The sequence below is a fragment of the Labrus bergylta genome, chromosome 22 (genome assembly GCF_963930695.1).
Source record: "Labrus bergylta chromosome 22, fLabBer1.1, whole genome shotgun sequence".
In the NCBI taxonomy this organism is placed as follows: Eukaryota; Metazoa; Chordata; class Actinopteri; order Labriformes; family Labridae; genus Labrus; species Labrus bergylta.
In genome coordinates this window covers 1,422,822-1,443,346 of record NC_089216.1, presented here as the reverse complement: position 1 = coordinate 1,443,346, position 20,525 = coordinate 1,422,822, and the positions used below count along the sequence as shown (strand labels likewise).

General features: G+C 41.4%; 3 protein-coding genes across 3 annotated transcripts in view; 2 read left to right on the top strand and 1 right to left on the bottom strand.

Moving 5' to 3' along the window:
• Nucleotides 1-130: 130 nt before the first annotated feature.
• On the bottom strand, nucleotides 131-3,614 carry LOC110003297 (uncharacterized). The gene is made up of 8 exons (XM_020658889.3): nucleotides 3,457-3,614; nucleotides 3,297-3,359; nucleotides 2,746-2,951; nucleotides 2,143-2,290; nucleotides 1,930-2,050; nucleotides 1,477-1,640; nucleotides 777-924; nucleotides 131-640 (listed from the first exon to the last, which is right to left on the bottom strand). The coding sequence occupies exons 1-8, from the start codon at nucleotides 3,485-3,487 to the stop codon at nucleotides 487-489; spliced, it is 1,035 nt and encodes a 344-aa protein (XP_020514545.1). The 5' UTR covers nucleotides 3,488-3,614; the 3' UTR covers nucleotides 131-486.
• Nucleotides 3,615-4,398: 784 nt separating this feature from the next.
• On the top strand, nucleotides 4,399-10,869 carry ppm1ka (protein phosphatase, Mg2+/Mn2+ dependent 1Ka). The gene is made up of 9 exons (XM_020658894.3): nucleotides 4,399-4,524; nucleotides 6,237-6,396; nucleotides 6,629-6,805; nucleotides 6,955-7,127; nucleotides 7,966-8,066; nucleotides 8,225-8,390; nucleotides 8,831-8,975; nucleotides 9,090-9,224; nucleotides 10,241-10,869. The coding sequence occupies exons 2-9, from the start codon at nucleotides 6,286-6,288 to the stop codon at nucleotides 10,370-10,372; spliced, it is 1,140 nt and encodes a 379-aa protein (XP_020514550.2). The 5' UTR covers nucleotides 4,399-4,524; nucleotides 6,237-6,285; the 3' UTR covers nucleotides 10,373-10,869.
• A 3,435-nt stretch (nucleotides 10,870-14,304) lies between these two features.
• The window catches only part of abcg2a (ATP-binding cassette, sub-family G (WHITE), member 2a), a 14,974-nt gene continuing 8,753 nt past the window's right edge, over nucleotides 14,305-20,525 (top strand). The window contains exons 1-3 of the mRNA XM_065950428.1: nucleotides 14,305-14,462; nucleotides 16,878-16,981; nucleotides 17,636-17,766. Of these exons, the coding sequence (XP_065806500.1) occupies nucleotides 16,925-16,981; nucleotides 17,636-17,766 (188 nt within the window). The 5' untranslated portion in view covers nucleotides 14,305-14,462; nucleotides 16,878-16,924. The remainder of the gene's footprint in view (nucleotides 14,463-16,877; nucleotides 16,982-17,635; nucleotides 17,767-20,525) is intronic.

Below are 20,525 nucleotides of genomic sequence, written 5' to 3'. Positions count from 1 at the left end.
CACTCTAAATCTCACTCACCCTTTCATCCAATCGTAACCCTCTTCCATAACTCCTCTGTTAGTGGAGTCATGTTGGTTGTTTGAGCACCGGGTTGCTCCTCTGAATTATTCAGAAACATTAAAGTCATGCTCATGTTAACAACAAAGTCCCTCCGCCATGTTTTATTCACTCTACAATACACTGAGGGCTCGCATATTTCAGTACAAACATCTTTTGTACAGCAGTATTCAGACAATCTTTTTGTTTACATGTATTTATCCAAGGAGCATTCAGATTCAGACTTTACTCCAGTTTTGGCACAGAATGCAGATGGAGTCTTAAAGCTCGTGATTCTATAGTAATGGTTTTAATGGACCAATGAGAGAGCAGTTTACCGGACCTGGAGGTGGAGCGTTGCCAGCTAATGTTTGAAGGTCCAGGATGTTCTTCTATTGGTCTTGGTTGGGCCGAGTAGCGTGGACATATTGAGCTCTGTTGGGGTTTTTTCAGTATTTGTGAGGTCGCTTTGTGAGAGCGTCAGTGCCTCTGACAGAGAACCAGCTGTAATGAGACGATCCCTCCTCTGAGTGGCGACAAGTGTACATCCCCTCATCAGCTTTGGTCACTGCTTTCAGAGTCATGTTGCCTTCAGTTTGAATCCTGAGAAATAAAGAACGAACACAGTATCACTCAGTGTTCCTTTTAAAGCTCAGTTAAGCAGTCCTATTGGAACGCAACAACTGTAATTCAAAGATTCAGTTGCTTTTATACTAAATCATATACTAGAATATTCGACCTGATCCGACGATTGTTCTTGTAGAAGACAGCTCTGAAGTTGGAGGTAAATGTATTTGTGGTTTTGTTTCGGTGTAGACAGCGCAGCATCACGTCTTCTCCCTCCAAAACAGGATGCGTTGGACTCTCCAGGGTTACGTTTACACCAACTGAAGCGAGAAAGATAATTTTAACAACATTGCACAATCTTTTCAGCTTGCTAACCAACTGTTAGCTTTTTGCAATCCTTGATACTTTGGAGAGCTTTTATTGGCCTGTGGCACATATTTGTAGACAGTTTATGAGAAATAAAAGTATTTTGTGGATGCTTTCTAAATGTAGGCTAATCAAGTATCCATTTATCCATCATCCATCCACCCAGAGAGGGAAAAAAGTCAGCTAAAGACGTAGTTTTCAACCAACTTATTGAGCAAATGTTAGCTAAACTAGCTAGAGACAGGTTCATATTTCCGGCTAGAATTATGAACCTGCTCTTCTTCTTGTGTGTCTTAACTTTAAGAGCCCATTGTTCAAAACATTTAGAGATGGTAAAGGTAATTTTGGGGGAAAAAATATTCAAAATATCCATGACTCAAGATGCACAAACTGCCATTTCAGTTTACAGCTGATTACACCAGGATCTTTGTGATAATAGTAACCTATGTGTATCCATACACAGTGCTTAAAAGATTTTAGGGTGATAAAAGACACAATTTGCGTACCAGTGGTGGTAATATTGAGGGCGTTACTCCTCTCTCCTGATGCACTTTCACACCAGTACAGAACATCTGACCAGGGATAGTCAGAAGTGGTTGTGCAGGACAGACGACCATCTGAAGATGCTTGATTGGGACACTCTTTGATAATCCCCCACCATTGGTTAAACCTTAGAAGACAGTAACACAATGGCTTTAGAGATGTTAAAATCATTCATGTCAATCACTTTGGTGGACACTGAAATATCTTAATATCTATTTAAGGGAATGGCATTCATTTTTTAAAATTTGTTGTCCTCAGAGGCTGAAATCCACCAGCTTGGATGAACTGCTGACCTACAGGGCAATTATATTTTTATTTCTTGGAGAAAAATCTTGACAGTTATTGGAATAACTGCTATGAATTAAAGTACAGATTTTCCTTGTATCCAGAGCATGAGTTCAAGTAAGGAGGCCAACCTCATCATCTTCCACTGAGAGTTAATGTCAGGCAGCTGGCAGCTCAAAGTAAACTGCTCATCATGGAGGAACTGGCTCCTGTTGTGGCTGATAACGTCTATGGAGGCTCTGGGAGAGGCGTCTGTTATTGGGGTAGACATAAGTTAATGTATATCATAGTTGTAATATTTTAGAGTGTCTCTTTATATTGTAGAATAAGCATTTCTTGCTAACCAGCCACCCAGATTATACGGTGCCAATCATTGACATAAACATCAGGTAAGCTGCCATCATCGTCACAGGTGTAAACTCCTTGGTGCTCATGGGTAACAGGGCCCAGGACAAAGGAGATTCCTGTAGATGCTCTCTGCCTCACTAGGACCTGTTCAAGGAGGCAAGACCATATTAACAACTAACTGTGATTCTCATCTCAATGTCACAGCTCATAGCAACTGGCTGTTCACTTTAAGTGTAAAGTATTGCTTAACCTGTTTGTCTATGTTTAAATAAAGCTGATTTTGTTAGCCAGCTATGAAGATTTGATTGCGTTGCATTTTTAAAAGAAGCCCTGCTCATGACTTGTACATTCACACTGTGGAATCTAGCGCTGAATGCTATCAGAGGCTTAATGTGAAACCAAACACTGGGACACCAATAAAGTAAAACGGTGTAATGACGGCATAACTTTTCTATGGTGCTGTTGCTTAATCACAGTTTGTACAGGTCTAATAACTAAGGGGTTTTGGGGCTCAAGGAAAGGTCACTTGATGGTGTAAAAGAAAGGAACCTAAAAATAGCTTTCTGTAAAATCTTGGTAAAAAGGTTGTTTCCCCAAACCGTCTTGGTCTTCTCTCCAGGGCCCAGCTTGGTCCAGAACAGTAGCAGGTCCATTTTGTGGCTGTGGTTTCCTTTGTCGTCAATTGTAGTGCAGTTGATCTCTACAGTGTCGCCCTCACTGAGGTACCAAGCAGGAGAGACTTTCATTTGTGTTGCCACAATTTCCACAGGTTTCTCCTTGGTGCTCGACTCCTGCGACTGTAAATCTGATGCCAAAAAGAAAACGAGGGTAGTCCATGCTTTAATAGTGTTGCGTTAAATGTATATATGGGACCTACCGCATGCTGGAAGCGTGTTTTATGCCATCAATCTTAAAACCAGCTATCATCCAGTGTAGCTAGTGGTTAGTGGTAACTAATCTAAACCAAGACTTCCTTTCCATGTCTAGCCATTGTTAGAAACTTGGAGTTGCTGTTGGGAGTTGACTAAGAGGGAATCGTTATTATTAAAGCTAAATCTACATTAAAAGTTAATCCACAGTTCAGAAATAAAACAGAACTTGATGTTCTGCATTAAATAGAAGATTCTGGGGTGGCTGAAAAACAACTCACTGCGAGATGAGGATCCATCAGAAGTGTTTCCCGCATTCACAAAGTAGACATGAACCCACAGCACTGAAAAACAGAGTGAAAGGTTACGGGTAACTGTGCACATATTGGAAGTATTTTTGTGAAGTTTTCATACTGAATGACAGTTGAGGGATTCACTTACAGAGAAGTCCACAGAGTCGAGTACGCCTCATCTCGTCTCGTTTATTGACCACCGATTAATATTGACGCTGCCAAAATGTTGAAATGATGAAAAGCTGTGGAGGAAAGGTTTTGGTATTTTTCCATTGATCTTTACGACATGTGGCTCGTCTCCAAGTCCTCTGATTGGTCGGCCCATTGTAGGTGATGTTTGATTTTTTGGCCCTACAGATTAAAGGTGAATCTTTGTCAAACACTCAAGAGAACAAGCTTTGTGTGTTTTGCTCTTTTAGCTCATTTCTGTCTCACTGACTGTCAATAAAAACATTTCTTTAGACTTTAACCTTTGCACTAGTTTTTGAGACTTCACCGCAGTGACTGAAAAATACTAAAAGGAGGAACTCCATACGTTTCCTCTACGAAAGAACGCTGGAGGGCAATGTTTCATGATAGAGAAAATATAATGATGTTTTCATCTTTGGAGGGGCGCCCAACAAGAGACGCCATTATGTGTTATTCCTATCTCATTAGTCCTTTTGTCCTTTAGGTGAAAAATGATCAAACTTTGGATCACAATTAACATGGTTCTATGTGTAAATAAGAAGCCACCAGGGGGGGCTGCTCCAACATGAATCAAAAATACAGAATGCCTTCATCAGCCCTGCAATGAAAAGTGGAAGGGGACATTTGAAATGAAGAAATCTGATCTTTACATGAGTAAAAATAGAAATACTACAGTGGAAAAACTCACTATTTAACATTTAAAAAATCCATTCAACATTGTAGATTATTAAGGTACTGGTTACCTACTACAAAAAAGAAAAAGAGGAGAGGTGTGAAAATAGAGAGGGGGAGCACAGAGGGAAGCTCGACATACCTTCTTCCGTTCTCTGGCTTGGCGCCAAAAAAAGGCACACCTCTGACGTTCGGACATTCTCGGAGTCTGATTGGACGGCCGCGCTCTGTTTAAATCCCCTCGAGCCGAGCCTCCTGTTAATATCAACAGACAGCTGCTGGAACTCTGGACCTCCTGTTGCCAGGGAAACAGGACCGGCGGGAAAACATAATTAAAGAAAAGACGATACAACAGGTGAGTTTTTTTTTTTTTTTTTTTTTATCTAAACCGCCATTTTGACTCCTCCTGTCAAAACTTTTTTTTTTTTTTTTTTTTAAACTTTTTTAAACAAATGACAGCTTTGTTATGAACTCAAAGGCACATTATCTCTGAAATGGCTTTCCTCAGGTATTTTTATTGTACTCTGACAGCATTCTTTTGGCTGTTTATGCCTGGCAGAAGAAGAAGTCAGTTTTCAAAGTAAAAGCACTAAAACAATTCCTGACTGTAGCCGACTGAAAGTCCTGCTTTGAAAAAATATCAGTTCAAGTGTTACTTTTCTTAGAAATACATATCCTACAGCATAAAAAAATTGAAAATATATATTATTTTGTTCTGAATACAAGCCCTGAGTATTTCACAACCATCTAAATATGGAATTATTGACATTTTTAATGTTTTAATAACTAGGATACCATGGGTTAGCCTAGTTAAAGTAAATATATTTGATCATGTACTTAAAAATATGTAAGTCTACAAAGTATTCAGTTAAGCCTCTTTTACATATAATGGAGCAAAAAATGTTAACTTTAAATTAACATCAAATATGTACATAAATACTACAATATAACTATTAACATTTCACCACTATAGGCTACATCGTATATACAAATATCTATCGTGTTTGGAGTCGTTTACACCTGTTATTTTGTTTTAATATGTTTTTTTCAGACTCTATCAATACTTTCTGGGGTATTTTTTTTAAGTCTAATAACTAACCTATAGAAATTCCTTTTTTAAATCACGTTTGAGAAAGCTCTTCTAAAAAAGATCGAGCCTGGTCGGTTGTCATCCTGAACTTGTGTATCAGTGTGTCAGTGTGTGTAGCCCCCTGGTCTACTTGTGTGAGCATTGTTCTGTTTTGTCAACAACAAAGTGGTCACATGTGTTTGGGTGCTCTTAAGGTCAAACAGAGAAACATCTCTCTCTCTTTTCTCAGCTGAGTTCAGAGAGGTTGAATCTGTGTAGAATAATCTGTTTTTATTGATTACCTGAGTTAACCTGAAGATTCCTGCAAACCTGTATTTACTCTGACAACAGTTTGGCAAGAGGAAAAACTGTGTGAAATACGAAGGCTATAGTCCTCCATATGACGGCTTTTTACACTTTAATCGACCCGGTTTTCTTTATTCGTTCATTAAAGTTAAACATCTAGAATCCTTACAGCTCAAATACACTTTGAGTATTTTATTATTTATATTTCTTTTGTACAATTTGAAGGCGTTGGCTTTAGAACCAATCAGATACTCTGCAGATGAACTCGGGCGCAGTATTTTTAGAGCGCTGGCCGTTTTAACCTTCTTGTAATGGATACGAGGCGACACGCTGCTGGAACACAGCAGGAGGTGTAGGGCTATTTGTGAAGTACACACACTGACACACACACACATAAAGAGAGAGAGTGTGAGGTTTGATAAAAAAGAATGGTGGACAGATGATCCTCCTAAATGTCAACAAGCTGATGCTCTCCGTCCAGTTATATCTGAAAATATAGCCCAACATATTACATAACACAGGATGTTCTGCTTTCTCCTATCGTTGTAAACGTTGTTGGATTATGGACTGTCAGTCCGACTCTAGAACCACCGCCTCTCATTTGCATTTCGTACCATCAATAGAGCCAACGATTCTAAGAAAAACAAATATTCACGATTTAAATTCATTTTCCTTTGTCACCTTCATTTCAGAGACTCGCTGCCCGTCCAGCTGTTTCCTCCACAGCTGTAAACGTCGGCCATGTCGTCTACAGTGCTGTTCAACCTGCTGCGTGTCGGCCGCTCCTCCATCACCCGACAAACCTTCCTCGCCGCTCGCTGCTCATCGGAAACCTCCACGGCTTGTGGACAGGTAAATCCACACCTGTGTGTTTTTTCTCACTAATTCATACAACAAACCCCTTTAAAAGATTTAGACAGAATTGATATTCTTTCCAAGTAGTTAAAGAGAAATTGACACTTTTATAATATCTGAATGAAGGTCTTTGGAATAAACTTTCACATTTTTGTCGTTTTAATGATCAGATTTCACAACCAAAACATGAGTCCAACCTTGTTTTTATTTCCTGATTTGTGACCTGCAGGGAGGCGGGGCTTTGTTCGGGGTGGTAGGCGTGCGTCATGCCGGCGGGTCGGTGCGTTTCGACAGCGATGGCAGCTGCCGGCCGGTCACCTGGGACTCGTTCGGTATCTGGGACAACCGGATTGAAGAACCCATCCTGCTGCCCTCCAGCATCAAATATGGAAAACCCATTCCACAGGTGACCGGATTATGGATGGAATAAACGATTGAATGGATTAAAAAGATGGCGACGTGTTTGGATAAATCAATAAATGTATAAACACCAGATGAACTAAACGATAAATAACAAAAATGGATGAAATGTTGACTTGACCTTTCCCCTCTCAGGTCAGCCTGTCTCGGGTCGGCAGCACGTCCGCTCTGGGTCTCAGAAAGCAGAATGAGGATCGCCTCCGTGTCAGCCGTATCCATGACAACCTGCTTTACTTCGCCGTGTTCGACGGGCATGGCGGCCCGCACGCTGCCGATTACTGCTTCACCTTCATGGAGAAGTTTATCAGGTAGAACAATCTGAACGTTTACAATTAGGGCTGGGCAACGATTACAAGTTTTAATCGCGTTAATCGCATGAGTTCCTGTGATTAATCGCGATTAATCGCATTGTTATACGCAAAATCCAATAATGAATTCAAAAGTAGTGTATAGCGCACTTTTATTGTAAATGTACTTCTCAACTTAAACAATGTAATCAAAGCAAATAAATACAAAACTAAAGCTTATTGCATTGGTTGCAGTGTGGACGCAGAGTGGTGTGGGTCTCCTCTCTGACTGCAGCTGGGTCTGCTGCTCGAGGCTACACTGACAGCCTGTGATGCTTTAGGAAGGGGGAGGGGCTAACGGCAGCACCCGCTGCTCGTTGAGTAACTGCAGAGCAATACGTGCTTTCACGTCAGTTTCTTACACCAGAAAAGTCTCCAATAACACCAGAAAAAGTCGCTAGATTTGTCGCTAGTAGCTGTTCACAAAAAAAGTCGCCAAGGGGGTTTGGAAAGTAGCCAGATTTAGCGAGAAAGTCGCCAAGTTGGCAACACTGTTCCCTCTTTCCAGTGAGCGCCGCAGCAGACATGCGCAGCAGACATGCGCAGCAGTAAGCACGTCGAGGCTCGCTCACGATGGAATTTTATAAAATAAAAGCAAGTGAGCAACAGACTTTTACAATAAGAAAATAAATAATAAAAACTGCGTTAATGTGAGATAAAATAATTGTCAGCAATAATTAATTGATAAGTTAACGCGAAAATAACACGTTAACGTGCCCAGCCCTATTTACAATATATATATTTTTAACTTAATGAATCTACAAAGTGAAAAACTTTGACTGGGTGTGTTTTAATTCAGAGACGCTCTGGAGGATGAGGACGACCTGGAGAAAGTTTTAAAGAAAGCGTTTTTGGATGTTGACGCGGCGTTACACACACATCTCAGCTACTTCAATAATGGTGAGACACACACACACACACACACACACACACACACACACACACACACACACACACACACACACACACACACACACACACACACACACACACACACACACACACACACACTCCTTCTGTACATTTTAAATGAACTTTATTTCTCTCTTCCTTCTCAGACTCTGTCCTGAAGGCCGGCACCACGGCGACGGTTGCTATGCTACGGGACGGTGTGGAGCTGGTGGTGGGGAGTGTTGGAGACAGCCGGGCGTTGCTGTGCAGGAAGGGACGAGCCACCAAACTCACCAAAGACCACACGCCAGACCGCGAAGACGAGAAACAACGGTACATGAACGCGATTGAGCGTTATTCATGAAACGTTTTGAAGGACTTTCAGCTCGGATACTTTTCATATTTGACACACACATGCAGATAAAACTCCCCTGGTCCAAAGGGTTCTGGTCTGGAGCGACCCGTGCAGGAAGAAGTCAGGGGATCAGCAGGTCATAAATAGACTCGGGGGTGCGTACAGCGGGGTCATCCGGTCCACTGAAACGAGAGCAGAGCTGCAGATTTACCTTCAGTTATGTAACAGTGAACGGGTTCTATGTTTAACTCTGACGACCCCGACACGTGACGAGCACGCTTCAGTGTCCTGACCAGCGGAGGGAAAGTCAGAGTCATCAGATGATATAAAAAGACAAATATTACCTCACGCCTCCAACATAACCCCGCTCTCCCTCCAAACTTAAACGTGCGTTCTCTGTTTTTCTCTGCGTGGTCAGGATAAAGAAGTTTGGCGGCTTCGTGACGTGGAACAGCCTCGGCCAGGCCAACGTCAACGGGCGCCTCGCCATGACCCGCAGCATCGGGGACTTCCACCTGAAAACCAGCGGCGTCATCGCAGAGCCGGACACGCGACGACTTTCTGTGAGTAGCTGTGTCTGACCTTTGACCTCCAGTCGTTTTGATTCTTGTTTATCGTTGATGATATTTTTAAGTTTTAAAAAAAAAAATTTTTTTTTAACTTTATCGTTTCTGCAGGTCAAGCACAACAGCGACTCCTTCCTGGCTCTGACCACGGACGGCATCAACTTCCTGCTGAGCGACCAGGAGATCTGTGATGTCATCAAGCAGTGCCAAGACCCGACAGAGGCCGCTGATGTCATCACTCAGCAGGTAGCGGAAACACAACGTTAACGTTCTTTCAATGTCCGAGGATCTTGAAAGTCTTTCGACGAGAGGCCTGAAATATTTATAAACTTAAGTACAAACTTAAGCGATCTTTAAAATGTTTTTAATCAGAAAATGTGAGTATGTACGGCCTGGCTGATGCTACCAGGAACATAAATGACACTAAAGAAGCTTTAGGGCAAATTAAAGGTCACCACACTTAAAAACCTCCATATATATCTGATACTGGCCAGCTCTCTGGAAGCCTTCCAGGGGGGCAGAACGCTGCAGAGCTGCCAGGAGGAGGGCTGAGAATAGAGTCTATGTAAGCTATGTGCGGCTTACGTAGAGGCTTGAAGCTGTCTGATGAAAGTCTCGGGGAATTATGCCGTGATTTACAGAACAAGCCGTTTAGCGCCCTCTGCAGACTCATCCTGGGATTACTCCGACATACGTTTTCAATTCTACAATTCACTAAGCAGACTCTTTTATCCAAAGCGACGTACATCAGAGAGTAAGAACAACACAAGCAAGGTTCCAGAAAAAAATGGAACAATGTCAGTAAGAGCAAACGATCAGCTTTGAGTCTGATTGGACACACAGGTGCTGACAGGAAGTGACCAGAGGCAAAGCACAACATTGAGGGCAGTTCTTGAGAGCTCTAATCAGTATAGAAACCATCTTATAAGTCGTCGTTATCAAACAAAAACCATCGTCATTACCATCATCATCATCAATAATATGGAGACCATCATCATTAAGTTAGTAGGTATTCATGAAAGAGCTGGGTCTTTAGCTTTTTCTTAAAGGTGCAGAGGGACTCTGCAGATCACATGGAGTTTGGAAATTCATTCCACCACCAGGGGGCAACGTTTACCTCCTGCTCTGAACTTTGCCCACGTTTAGTTTGAGCATCCAGCATTGTTACACTATATGAGAGTTTAAAACAGAACAGCTGCTCTACTCTTAAGAGGGTCTTTGTTGACGTGATTTATGTTAACATTTGAAAATGTTTTTTTTAGGCGTTGCAGTACGGCTCGGAGGACAACGCCACCATCATCATCATCCCTCTCGGAGCGTGGGGGAAACACAAGAACTCCTCGGCCGTCTACAGCATGAGCAGGAACTTTGCCTCCAGTGGGAGATGGGCGTAGACGACAACACGGGAAAAAATCACATGACCTCCAAAACTGTTGATCGAATGAGTCAAAATAACTTTGACTTGAGAGACACAAAACTTTTTAACTTTTCAAAACTCTGGATGTTCTCTAAATGATCGTGAGGCGACATGCTGACTCACAGTCGAGCCGGCTGTAGTATGAGTGTGAGAACAGTGGAAATAGAGTGTGTAATATATTGTACATACAGAGAGGTTAGCGTTATTGTTTATGTGATTATTCATCTGTGTAGCTCGTGTGTGTGTGTGTGTTTAGATTGAACACTAAACTTCCCTCCTTTGTTTTGTCACATTGACAGCGGTGTCATTGTCAAGGTTCAAATTTCTCACATTAACTTTTCAGGAAGTTAGAAATGCAGTTTCAGGTTGACCTCCGTGTGGATTTTAAAACACCTTCCAGACTTCTGACCGCCCTGTGGACGCCAGCTATGACGTGATCTGTCTGCAGGGAGGAATAAAATGTGTAATTTTAAACTGAAACTTAACTTTGTCTCTGTTTTTCTGCAGATTCTTCTCTACTATTATAGAATACATCAATCATTTCTTATTTTTAATGAAAATATTAAAGCAGTAGAAAAACATTTTGGAAAACAAACCTTTAAATCAGACTAATTAGCTTAGCTTAGTCTACCTAAAAGACTGGAAACAGTTAGACTGGCTCTCATATGGTAGACCTGAAAATCAACTACAAAAACATTTCACAGAATGCAAAAACATTGAAAATCCTTTTTTAAGGAGCAGTATGTATCTCTGACACCTAGTGTTTAAAATGGGTACTGCAGTCTAAATTCTAAACATCATAGAGATCTGCCCCCCCCCCCCCTCCTCTCTAGAGTGGATGCTCACTCAGGTCACCATGTGGTGGACTCTGAAGCTTCAGTGTTTATCCAGCTCTGCATGGGTCTGTAAACCTTTCTGTGTTCTAACCTCTCTCCATTTTTCAAAAGCATCTCCAATATTGATCCTAGTTTGAGCACGTTTCTGCTCGTGGAGCTTATTAGAAACATGCAGAGGCTTTTTAGGTCGGGTACCATCACTTCTATCTGAACCACTTCTCTTGACCGCTTCCATCGCGGCAACACCTGTTGACCTGATAACTGCTCTCATATCTGACAAACCGAGGGGTGTCCAAAACGGCTGTGTGTGTGTGTGGGGGGTCGCCTTAAAAAAACAATCCAGCACTTCAACATGTTTCCTTAATGTCTGATCAGATAGTAAGCTCACTTTATCATTTCATTCTCTACACATCTCACTGATTGATCCTTTAAGCTAACGTTGCTTTTAGCTACACATCAGCAGTTTTACTACTTTGACTTTGAATTACTTCACTTCACTTTGAGCCATTTTGAAGCTCATAAAGTCCTCAGGATTTTCTCAAATCATGTCAAAAAATCTCTGAACAGTCTTTGATGTGTTTTCAGAATTTTCCCGCCCTTACCCCGACTTTGTCACGAGACGTTCAAGTGTCAGCGGGAAAATATAGACACCCCTAAGATTCCTCAAATTCCTTCACGTGACCACAAGGTGATGCTGAAGGTGCAACGACGCACACAAACACAGTTATCTGCGCACACAGTAGGTCAGTGACACATGATCCCTGTGCGTGGACACACACTTGAACTCGACCCAGAGGACCGCGTGACCGACTGCGTGTGAGCTGACCTTACAGAGGTGTGCTGAGAGTGTGTGATTACACAACAACAAGGTTAAAGATATACTCACAGTGTATAAAACGACATGCAAACAATCTGTGTTACAACCATTTCATCAGGCTCAGTCCCATTTCTAATCTTTACCTCTTCCCCTCATTTTCAGGAACAGAGGTACAAGGTGAAATCTCCCCCTATAGAAAATGGGATGACCCTCAAAAGCCCAAAAACGTCATCAGCTGTCAGAGGCATTCTGGGAGATTTCTAATAACACTCAAGAATGTCCTTTAAAGGGCCATGTAGTCTAAACACTTCACCCTACCCCCTCCATTCCCACAAGACTCAGGACGCCCCCTAGAGGTGAAAGTGCAAAATGTAGGACTAGGGCTCAGAGGTAAAGGGACAAGGGCTATATTGGGACTAAACTAAAGTTTAGAAGAAGAGTTTCTTTTTTACTATAACAAGTGAAGCAGTCCTGATGTAACAGTGTTGTAGTTCTTATGTCTCACCAGCAGATGGCAGTGTTTCCATGCACATTAAAAAGAACAGACTCAACCAGAGGAGAAGTTTATGTTGTTCCCTGTTCGTCTCTTCTCTTCTCTCCAGCTCAGGTGAAGCTGCTGATGGAGGCTCACCTGACCTCAGGAGAACTTCAGGAGGAGCGAGGCGTTTGGGAGCTCAGGGAAGTCTGCGCCTCTCAGTCAGGGTTTGTTTGTTGATGTGTTTAAATTAGATTAGTCTTAATCTTTGTTATGATTCAGTTGTCTATTGATAATAAATCCCTCAGTTTTGACTCAGGTGAGGTCTTTTATTGTGTCGATGTGTGGGGTTGCTGTTAGCCTCGTAGGGCCACCTCGTGGTCACAGATACGAGGAGGGAGAGATCGAACACAGAGATGTGGTGGTGTGGGATATCGAGGTCAAGCACCGGAAACAATAAAGAAGATGAAGACTAACCACATCTTTCCCCTGAGCTCTCAGGTCTCGTTGGGATCTTTGGTGGACGGCCTGCCTCAGCTGGACTCGTACCTGGGCGGCCCACTTTGAGGACATTTGCCTCCGTATGGGTGCGTAATCTATTTTCTAAGCCAGGGGTTTGCTAACTTTTCAGATTGTGACCCCTAGAATATGGGTGCTTGAGGCCGGGGACCGTCACTGTCCTCCCTGGAGGTGGTTAAGGAATATGAAGTAGCACAATGTTAAGTACTAATCGACCTATCCAAACTGTTATTTTAAGAAAGGCCAGACGGGATCCCTCTGAAAAAAATGGAAAGCAGCAGTGAAACATGAATATAAGAGTGACCAACATTTGGAAAATATAAACTTTTACCTCCTCAGGTAAAGACGATATATATCATCGTCCCTGTTTTCTATACAGCAAATATGAAGCTAAAGTGAGGAGACAGTTAGCTTAGCCTAGCTTAAACATTTATTTTAGACTTAATTTGACTTAACTTAATTTCTGACTACGTTTTTGTCTGATTTGTCTTTGATCTATTTTTAAAAAAATCATTTTTTTTAAATCTACATTGTGGTATCTATCTATTTTTTATGCATTTTTATTTTCATATTTAAATTGTACTGTGTTCACTTTTTGTTTGCTATCTTTGCTCTTTGCTGCTGTAACACTGTAAATTTAAATAAAGGATTATCTTATCTTAATGCTAAGCTAAGCTAACTCCTATTAGCGTTTGGAAACAACTGCTAAAAAAACAAAGGGTCTCTGGAAAGGTGTTTGAAGGAGCTGAGACTGTAAATATTAACTGATGAAGCGTTAAGAGTGACGTCCCCCGTCTGTTCCTCTAGGGGGCGCTGGAGTCCCATCGATGGCGGTCTCCATGCTGGAAATGCTCCTCCGAAAAAAATAATTCACCCCCTGTGCGGTGTTTTCCAATGAAGACAGTAACAACTCAATGTTTTTACCACTCTGTAAACATGTTAATTTCTGCTGCGTAAATTCACATTTTAACATTCACTTCCGGGTCTCTTGGAAGCAACCTCTAGCGGACACCCGAGGAACTGCAGTTTTTTTTTTTTTTTGCACTTCCGCCGCGGCTTTATTTGTCAACACCGGAAGTTGCCGCTTGGTTTGATTTTGTTTTTTGTCTGTGAAAAACGGTGCTGAGGAGTAAAGAGATTTAATCCTGAAAGAAAAGGAAACTGTTCAGAAGGAAAACGTGTTTTTTAAAAGAGAGAGGCTGCAAAGGAGGAGGCTGCTGTGGAAAACATGTTATATATATATACAGAGAGAGAATTACATCACTGCCCTTCTGCCTACTTCTCTTATCATGCCTTCAGTCATAAAACGGGGTTTAACACTCCCACAGCTCCCACAGCTCCCACACGCGGATCTCTGCAGACTGATCGGTGTTTTCATTGGTTGGTGGTCAGCAGAGCGTGCACACTTTGTGATCTGCAGGTGAGTGATGAGCGCTTGTTTATACATTTTGTTGTTGTTGTTGTTGAAGGTAAATGTAAACATGAGATTGATCTGTTGAGATAGAATCGTGTTAGAACTTTTTCTTAACGTAATATTTTCTGATCTAAACAGAGAGGTTGTTTCTAATAATCACTTAAACCGTGTTGTTATGACGTCTTGTTATTTTGTCAAAATGTTGAAACTTCGATACTTTTCGATATCTCAACATTATTTTTAATGACACAATCTGAGTTATTTTAATCATCGATAGTCTCCAGAAGTAGAACCGCTTTAAAACCCGACATGAACAGAAGAGAAGAGAATAGGATGACTTTATTGATCCCAAACTGGGAAATTGTGGCGTTACAGCAGCAGGTTGTCCAAAAACACAATATAATATTAACTACAAAGTAAATAAGTACTAAAAATATCAAAACTAAGAATGTGAATATATACAACCAGGATTTAACTAAACATTACTAGTCTTAAATATGAAGATTAAATGTAAATGTGCAAAAACAGAGTCTTAAATGTTTGTAAATTAAATATGACAGATTAAATGTAAATGTGTAAAAACAGAGTAGTAAATGGACAGTGTTGACATAAGTTAAAGTGAAGGAGTGTAGACATGTTATCAGCAGAAACTATTCAATATAACGGAGAGTAGACAGACAAATGAAGTGAACATGAGTGCAGGGATCATTAGTAAATGTAACATGTGCAGAACAGATGACAGTATGGAGAAACAGATGTTATCATGATGACAGTTCTCTGCTCACACAAGGTGAGCTGTTGTACAGAGTTATGGACTTCGGTAAGAAAGATTTCTATTTTATTTCATGAGACAGCTACAGGAGAGGAATGACTTCAACTCAAACTGCAGACTAACTCCTGCATACTCTCTTACAGTGATCACGATTTTTGAACGTTGAAAACAAGAAATAACCAAATATTTGATGCTTCAGACTTTAGGTTTTCTTTGCACTGAAATTGGAATAGGTATGGAGATACTTAGGTTTGAAGCAGCATCATATAGAAGTTTAAATTCTGGTATCGTGACAAGCTTCATCTTCTGTCACATTTCAGATAAGTGTAAAAAAAATCCAAAGTAAACATGTCTTCTTCTCTTAACCTTAAAATTTCAAATAGAAGAACGAGTCAGCGTTTTTCTGTTTTTTTTAAAAACATTTGTTACCTGAGACCTGAAAACATTTTAAGTTGTTATTTTAGTTTTTCTACAGACGAGACTTCATTTCTTTGGCTTTAGTTTTTTACTTGATGATGAACCAACTTCATAGAGGGCATGACCAACAGTTTCTAACAGGGCTGTAAAAGTTGTACTTGAACACACCGCAAAGACTTCAGCCGACGGCCAACCACCACGTACGTTCTGCTCATGAGTGAGAGGAAATAACTCTCCATACCAGCAGGGGGCGGTAGTCCGTTGCTATGATACGAGAAGACCATTTTCACCCCGCTGTCGCTCACCACTCGTATTATAGGTTGTCTACTAACGGAGAATAATGTCTGATAAAAAGTTAAAAATGGTCTTTTAGTGGAAAGTTTTAAAACGAGGTCACATCTCACACGTCAGGAGAATCCTAACAGACATGCTCACACTACGAGGACTTTAAATCACAGACTACAGGATGTTACCGAGGTTAACGAGCCCGACGGAGGAACGCACCACCTCATGTGACCTCGTGTGACCTCGCGTAAACAACTGTGCCGGCAGTTACATTTGTGATTTCAATGTTTTGTGTACAGAGGAAAAACAGAAAAACAGAAACAGTTTGGGTAAAGAAATGTCTGGAGAGACAAGATAACACGGCCTGTCTGTTGTTCAGTGAGAGCTGGAGGTCAGATTGTAACTGTCAGACACTTTACAGTTGAGGGATGCTTCTTGTCATGCGGTTGCCATGACTACCATTCTAACTGTCCTCCTCCACGCTGTCTGAAATGCACAAACACGTTAGCTACATTTCCGCTGATCATCTTCAGACTTGTTGTTGTTTTTAGCTGATTTCTCTGAAGCTCTTGATGATTTTGGAACGATTGTGTCTACGGGTGTTTTGTTTTTTTAGGTATTTCATTCGATCAAGAGTTAAAACCGTCGAGTGTCTCCCTCACGCTCATCGACTCTCAGCGTTTTATTATGTGATGTATGTCCTCTGTTTTATTGTTGGCCTTTTTCCTGTCATGTATTTTAACACTTTCGACCTCTTTAGTTTTCTGATTACAAAATGATCATAGCATTTCCTCAGGTGGTCAGTCCCTGTTTTCCTTTATTCACCACTTCTTTTATTCATTATTTTTTTACCTGTGGGAGGGGTGATACAGATTTTATTGATTTTCTGTTTATGAACAGGACTTTTTGTTTCATCATTGTTCTAATGAAGTCGTGATGTTTCTCAGGTTTCTACATACAGACATATAAGTGTCGAGGAGGAGGGAAGAAGAAGATGTCAGAGAGCAGGGTGACGATGGAGCTGGGAGTGAACGGATCCTCCAAACACCAGGTACGTCTTTTATTTCAGTAGAATTAAAGATCCAATCAGTGAGCTGTGTAGAGAGTGAGATGATAAAGGTATCTTACTATCTGATCATTAAGGAAACATGCTATGTTGAAGTGCTGGCTTCTCTGACAACAATGCAGCAGCCAGTATGTCCTCCTTCTAACTTTAGATTCTGCTCCTGAATGCTCTGGATTTGTTTGAACCAGAGAAGGTAGGTGCTTTTAAGACACACACCCACACGACCGTTTTGGACGCCCCTCGGTTTGCCAGATATGAGAGCAGTTATCAGGTCAACAGGTGTTGCAGCGATGGAAGCGGTCAAGAGAAGTGGTTCAGATAGAAGTGATTGTACCCGACCTAAAAAGCCTCTGCATGTTTCTAATAAGCTCCACGAGCAGAAACGTGCTCAAACTAGGATCAATATTGGAGATGCTTTTGAAAACTGGAGAGAGGTTAGAACACAGAAAGGTTTACAGACCCATGCAGAGCTGGATAAACACTGAAGCTTCAGAGTCCACCACATGGTGACCTGAGTGAGCATCCACTCTAGAGAGGAGGGGGGGGAGACAGCTCTCTATAATGTTTTGAATTTAGACTGCAGTACCTATTTTAACCACTAGGAGTGGTTACATACTGCTCCTTTAACTTTTTTTTCAGTCTGCAGGATTGGGACAACAACGACATGGCTCCACCGTCAGCTTCCACAACATCCACTACAAGGTGACGCAGGGAGGGAACTGTCTGTGCCGTAAGAAAGGGAAGATCAAGGACATCCTCCTCGATCTGAAGTGAGTAAACGTGGGTAGGCGAACCGACCACGCTGCCACCGTTAACCCGATATCACAGTTTCAGTGAATCTTGATATCAAATTCACATTTCTTGCCAAACTACATAAGATAAGATAAAGATAAGATAAGATATATTTTATTCATCCCAGCTGGGAAATTTAGGTGTTCCAGCAGCCAGCATACAAACAAACATTCACACTGACAATGAGATCCAAACCAAATATTTGGCACTGAAGAAATCAACCACACTTTATACTCTGGTGCGTCCTATGTTCTCCATTTTGCGCTAATCGCTTTTAAGATAGTTAGCTTAAATCTTATGATGCTACTTTTTAAGAGGCAGGAAAATAGATCAAGTCAGAAATCAGGGAGAGAGGGAGTGAGGGATGACCACAGGTCTGATTTGAACCCGGGTTGCCCTCTTGGACGACTATAGCCTCCGTAAGGGCCATTTGAGGCCCTTTAGGGGATTTTTTGAGGCCCGTGACTTCAAATGAAGAATCAGAAGATTTTGATTAAGATCGGCACATTATCTTATTTTTCTTTTTCATGTTAACAAGGGCTGAACAATATTCCTAATATAGAAAATGTTCAGTCACATGTATGTTGTTGTTGTTTTTTTTTAAATCTACAGCTTTTACTATTTTCCACATTTTTTTGTAAACTATGAAAAAAAACGTATGCAAAGTTTTTTCAAACAAGCGGACTGTTGTTTAACCATTTAATGACCTGAACTGAATGAAGAAAGCTTTTCTAAAAACATGAACCACGTTACAGACTTGATTCTGAGAAAAAAACATAAAGTAGAACGAAGAAATCTAAATATTTGATTTCCTTTTATTAAAGGGTTTCTTTAGCGAGCCTTTTGATTCTGATCTACAAAGCTTTACTATTTTTAAAACTATATTTTAAAAAACAAAACCTGTGGCCCGCGAGCGATTCTAACACGATTATTTTGGCCCACAAGAAAAAAAGTTTGGACACCACTGTGCTAGGCTAATGGCGCCCAGATGGATCCACTTGTTCCCTAAAAGTTCATAAAAGCAGAACTCTAAATCTAAAAAAGTAGCTGACAGTGATCCTCAAACGTCTTCTCTCTGGAGTTTCAGTATCTGAGCTCTGAGTCGGGTCAGAGGAGGCTGAGGGGTCTTCATGTGCACTTTGTTTGTCTACGTGCCGATATGATCCCCAACGTGACTTGATCAAGGCACCACATGGATCAAACACACACACACACACACACATGATTACGTAAAGGTTTTTATAGGCACAGGAAGGAAGTCTTGCTTGTCCACAAACTTCAGGTGCACTTTCCCTTTGTGACGGCGACACACCCCGAACGGGAGCCTGTGAGAAAAACAATGACGGTCAGCTTGAAGCAACAAACAGACGCAGCAGCGGCAGGATGCTGAACTCGCAGCAAAACATTTGAAAACTTCACCGGCTGAGAAAAAGAAAAGGCCGTTAAAGTCACATGAAGGAGTTCAACTCTTTAGATTTAGAAGTAAATCCAAAAACAGCAAACAGTTCCTTTTTTTTTTAGTTGAACATTTTGTTTTCTAACACAAAAATATCAGACAGAGAGTTCTAGAAAGATTCCCATCAGATTTTGTAAGAACATTCACTGCGGGTGCCATTAGCTAAGCTGTTAGCGCACTGGCCCGATGTCCTCAAGAGTGGGCAGCCCGGGTTCGAATCCGACTTGTGGCTCCTTTCTGGTAAATGTACTTGAGCTTGTTTATTTATTTTCTCGTCTTCTGACTCAAAGCTATTTCACACACTGATGGTAGAGGCTGCTCAGCCAATCAGATCCATTCATAAACATTCACAAGCTGCCGACAAAACAGCGGGAGCAACTTGGTTGTAAGTGTCCCATCGATGGCGGTCTCCATGCTGGAAATGCTGTCTCAGTCTAACTGTCAGTCAACCTAACGACAGGCTGAGAGCTGGAGCTGAGGCGGGTTTTAAACCTCCTGACAAACCGTTACACCGCGCCCACCTGTCAATCAGGTCAGCTACACGCCTTATTGTGAATAACTCTTATCCTTCATCAAATCAAAACTGATGAGTCATCAAAACATTCACCCCCCGTACAGTGTGTGTCCATCCAGACATGAGCTAATCACACCTATTTGGTTTTTTGAACCAGGCTGTAAACATGTTCATCTCTGCTGTAAAAACAGGCTTTTTAGAATGGGTGTGTATGTGACTTCCTGTGCTTCTGCAGCCAGCCTCTACTGGACACTCCAGGAACTGCAGGATTTTAACACTTGTTTTTAGTTTTGTTCCTCTCTGGAAGAATCAGAGTGCTAAATGAATCCTCTGACATGCTGATATATTTTGTCTGAAGCCCTCTGCAGGCATTCTGTTAGCCTATTAGCATTTGATGCTGTGTTGCAGTTTTTTTTCCCTATCCTGTTGGGGGATTTTCAGTGTAAAAGTTGTTTTTTTTGTCTCACCTGACTCTTTGATTTGCTCTGTTATGAAACTGAGCGAGACGTTGATGATTATGTACTTTTTATTGTGTGTTATGTTATGAACACTGCAGCTGGTCAAAGTGCAGAGTGTGTGTGTGTTAGCATGTGTATGTGTGTGTGTTTGTCTATGTATGTGTTAGCGTGTGTATGTGTGTGTGTACAGTATGTATTAGCGTGTGTGTGTGTGTGTGTAAAGCTGGTATCTGAGGTATTTTATTGTTCGATGGTTTAATCATTGACCCGTCTGTGTCAAAGTTGAAGGTTGGTCCAGTCGGTTTTATT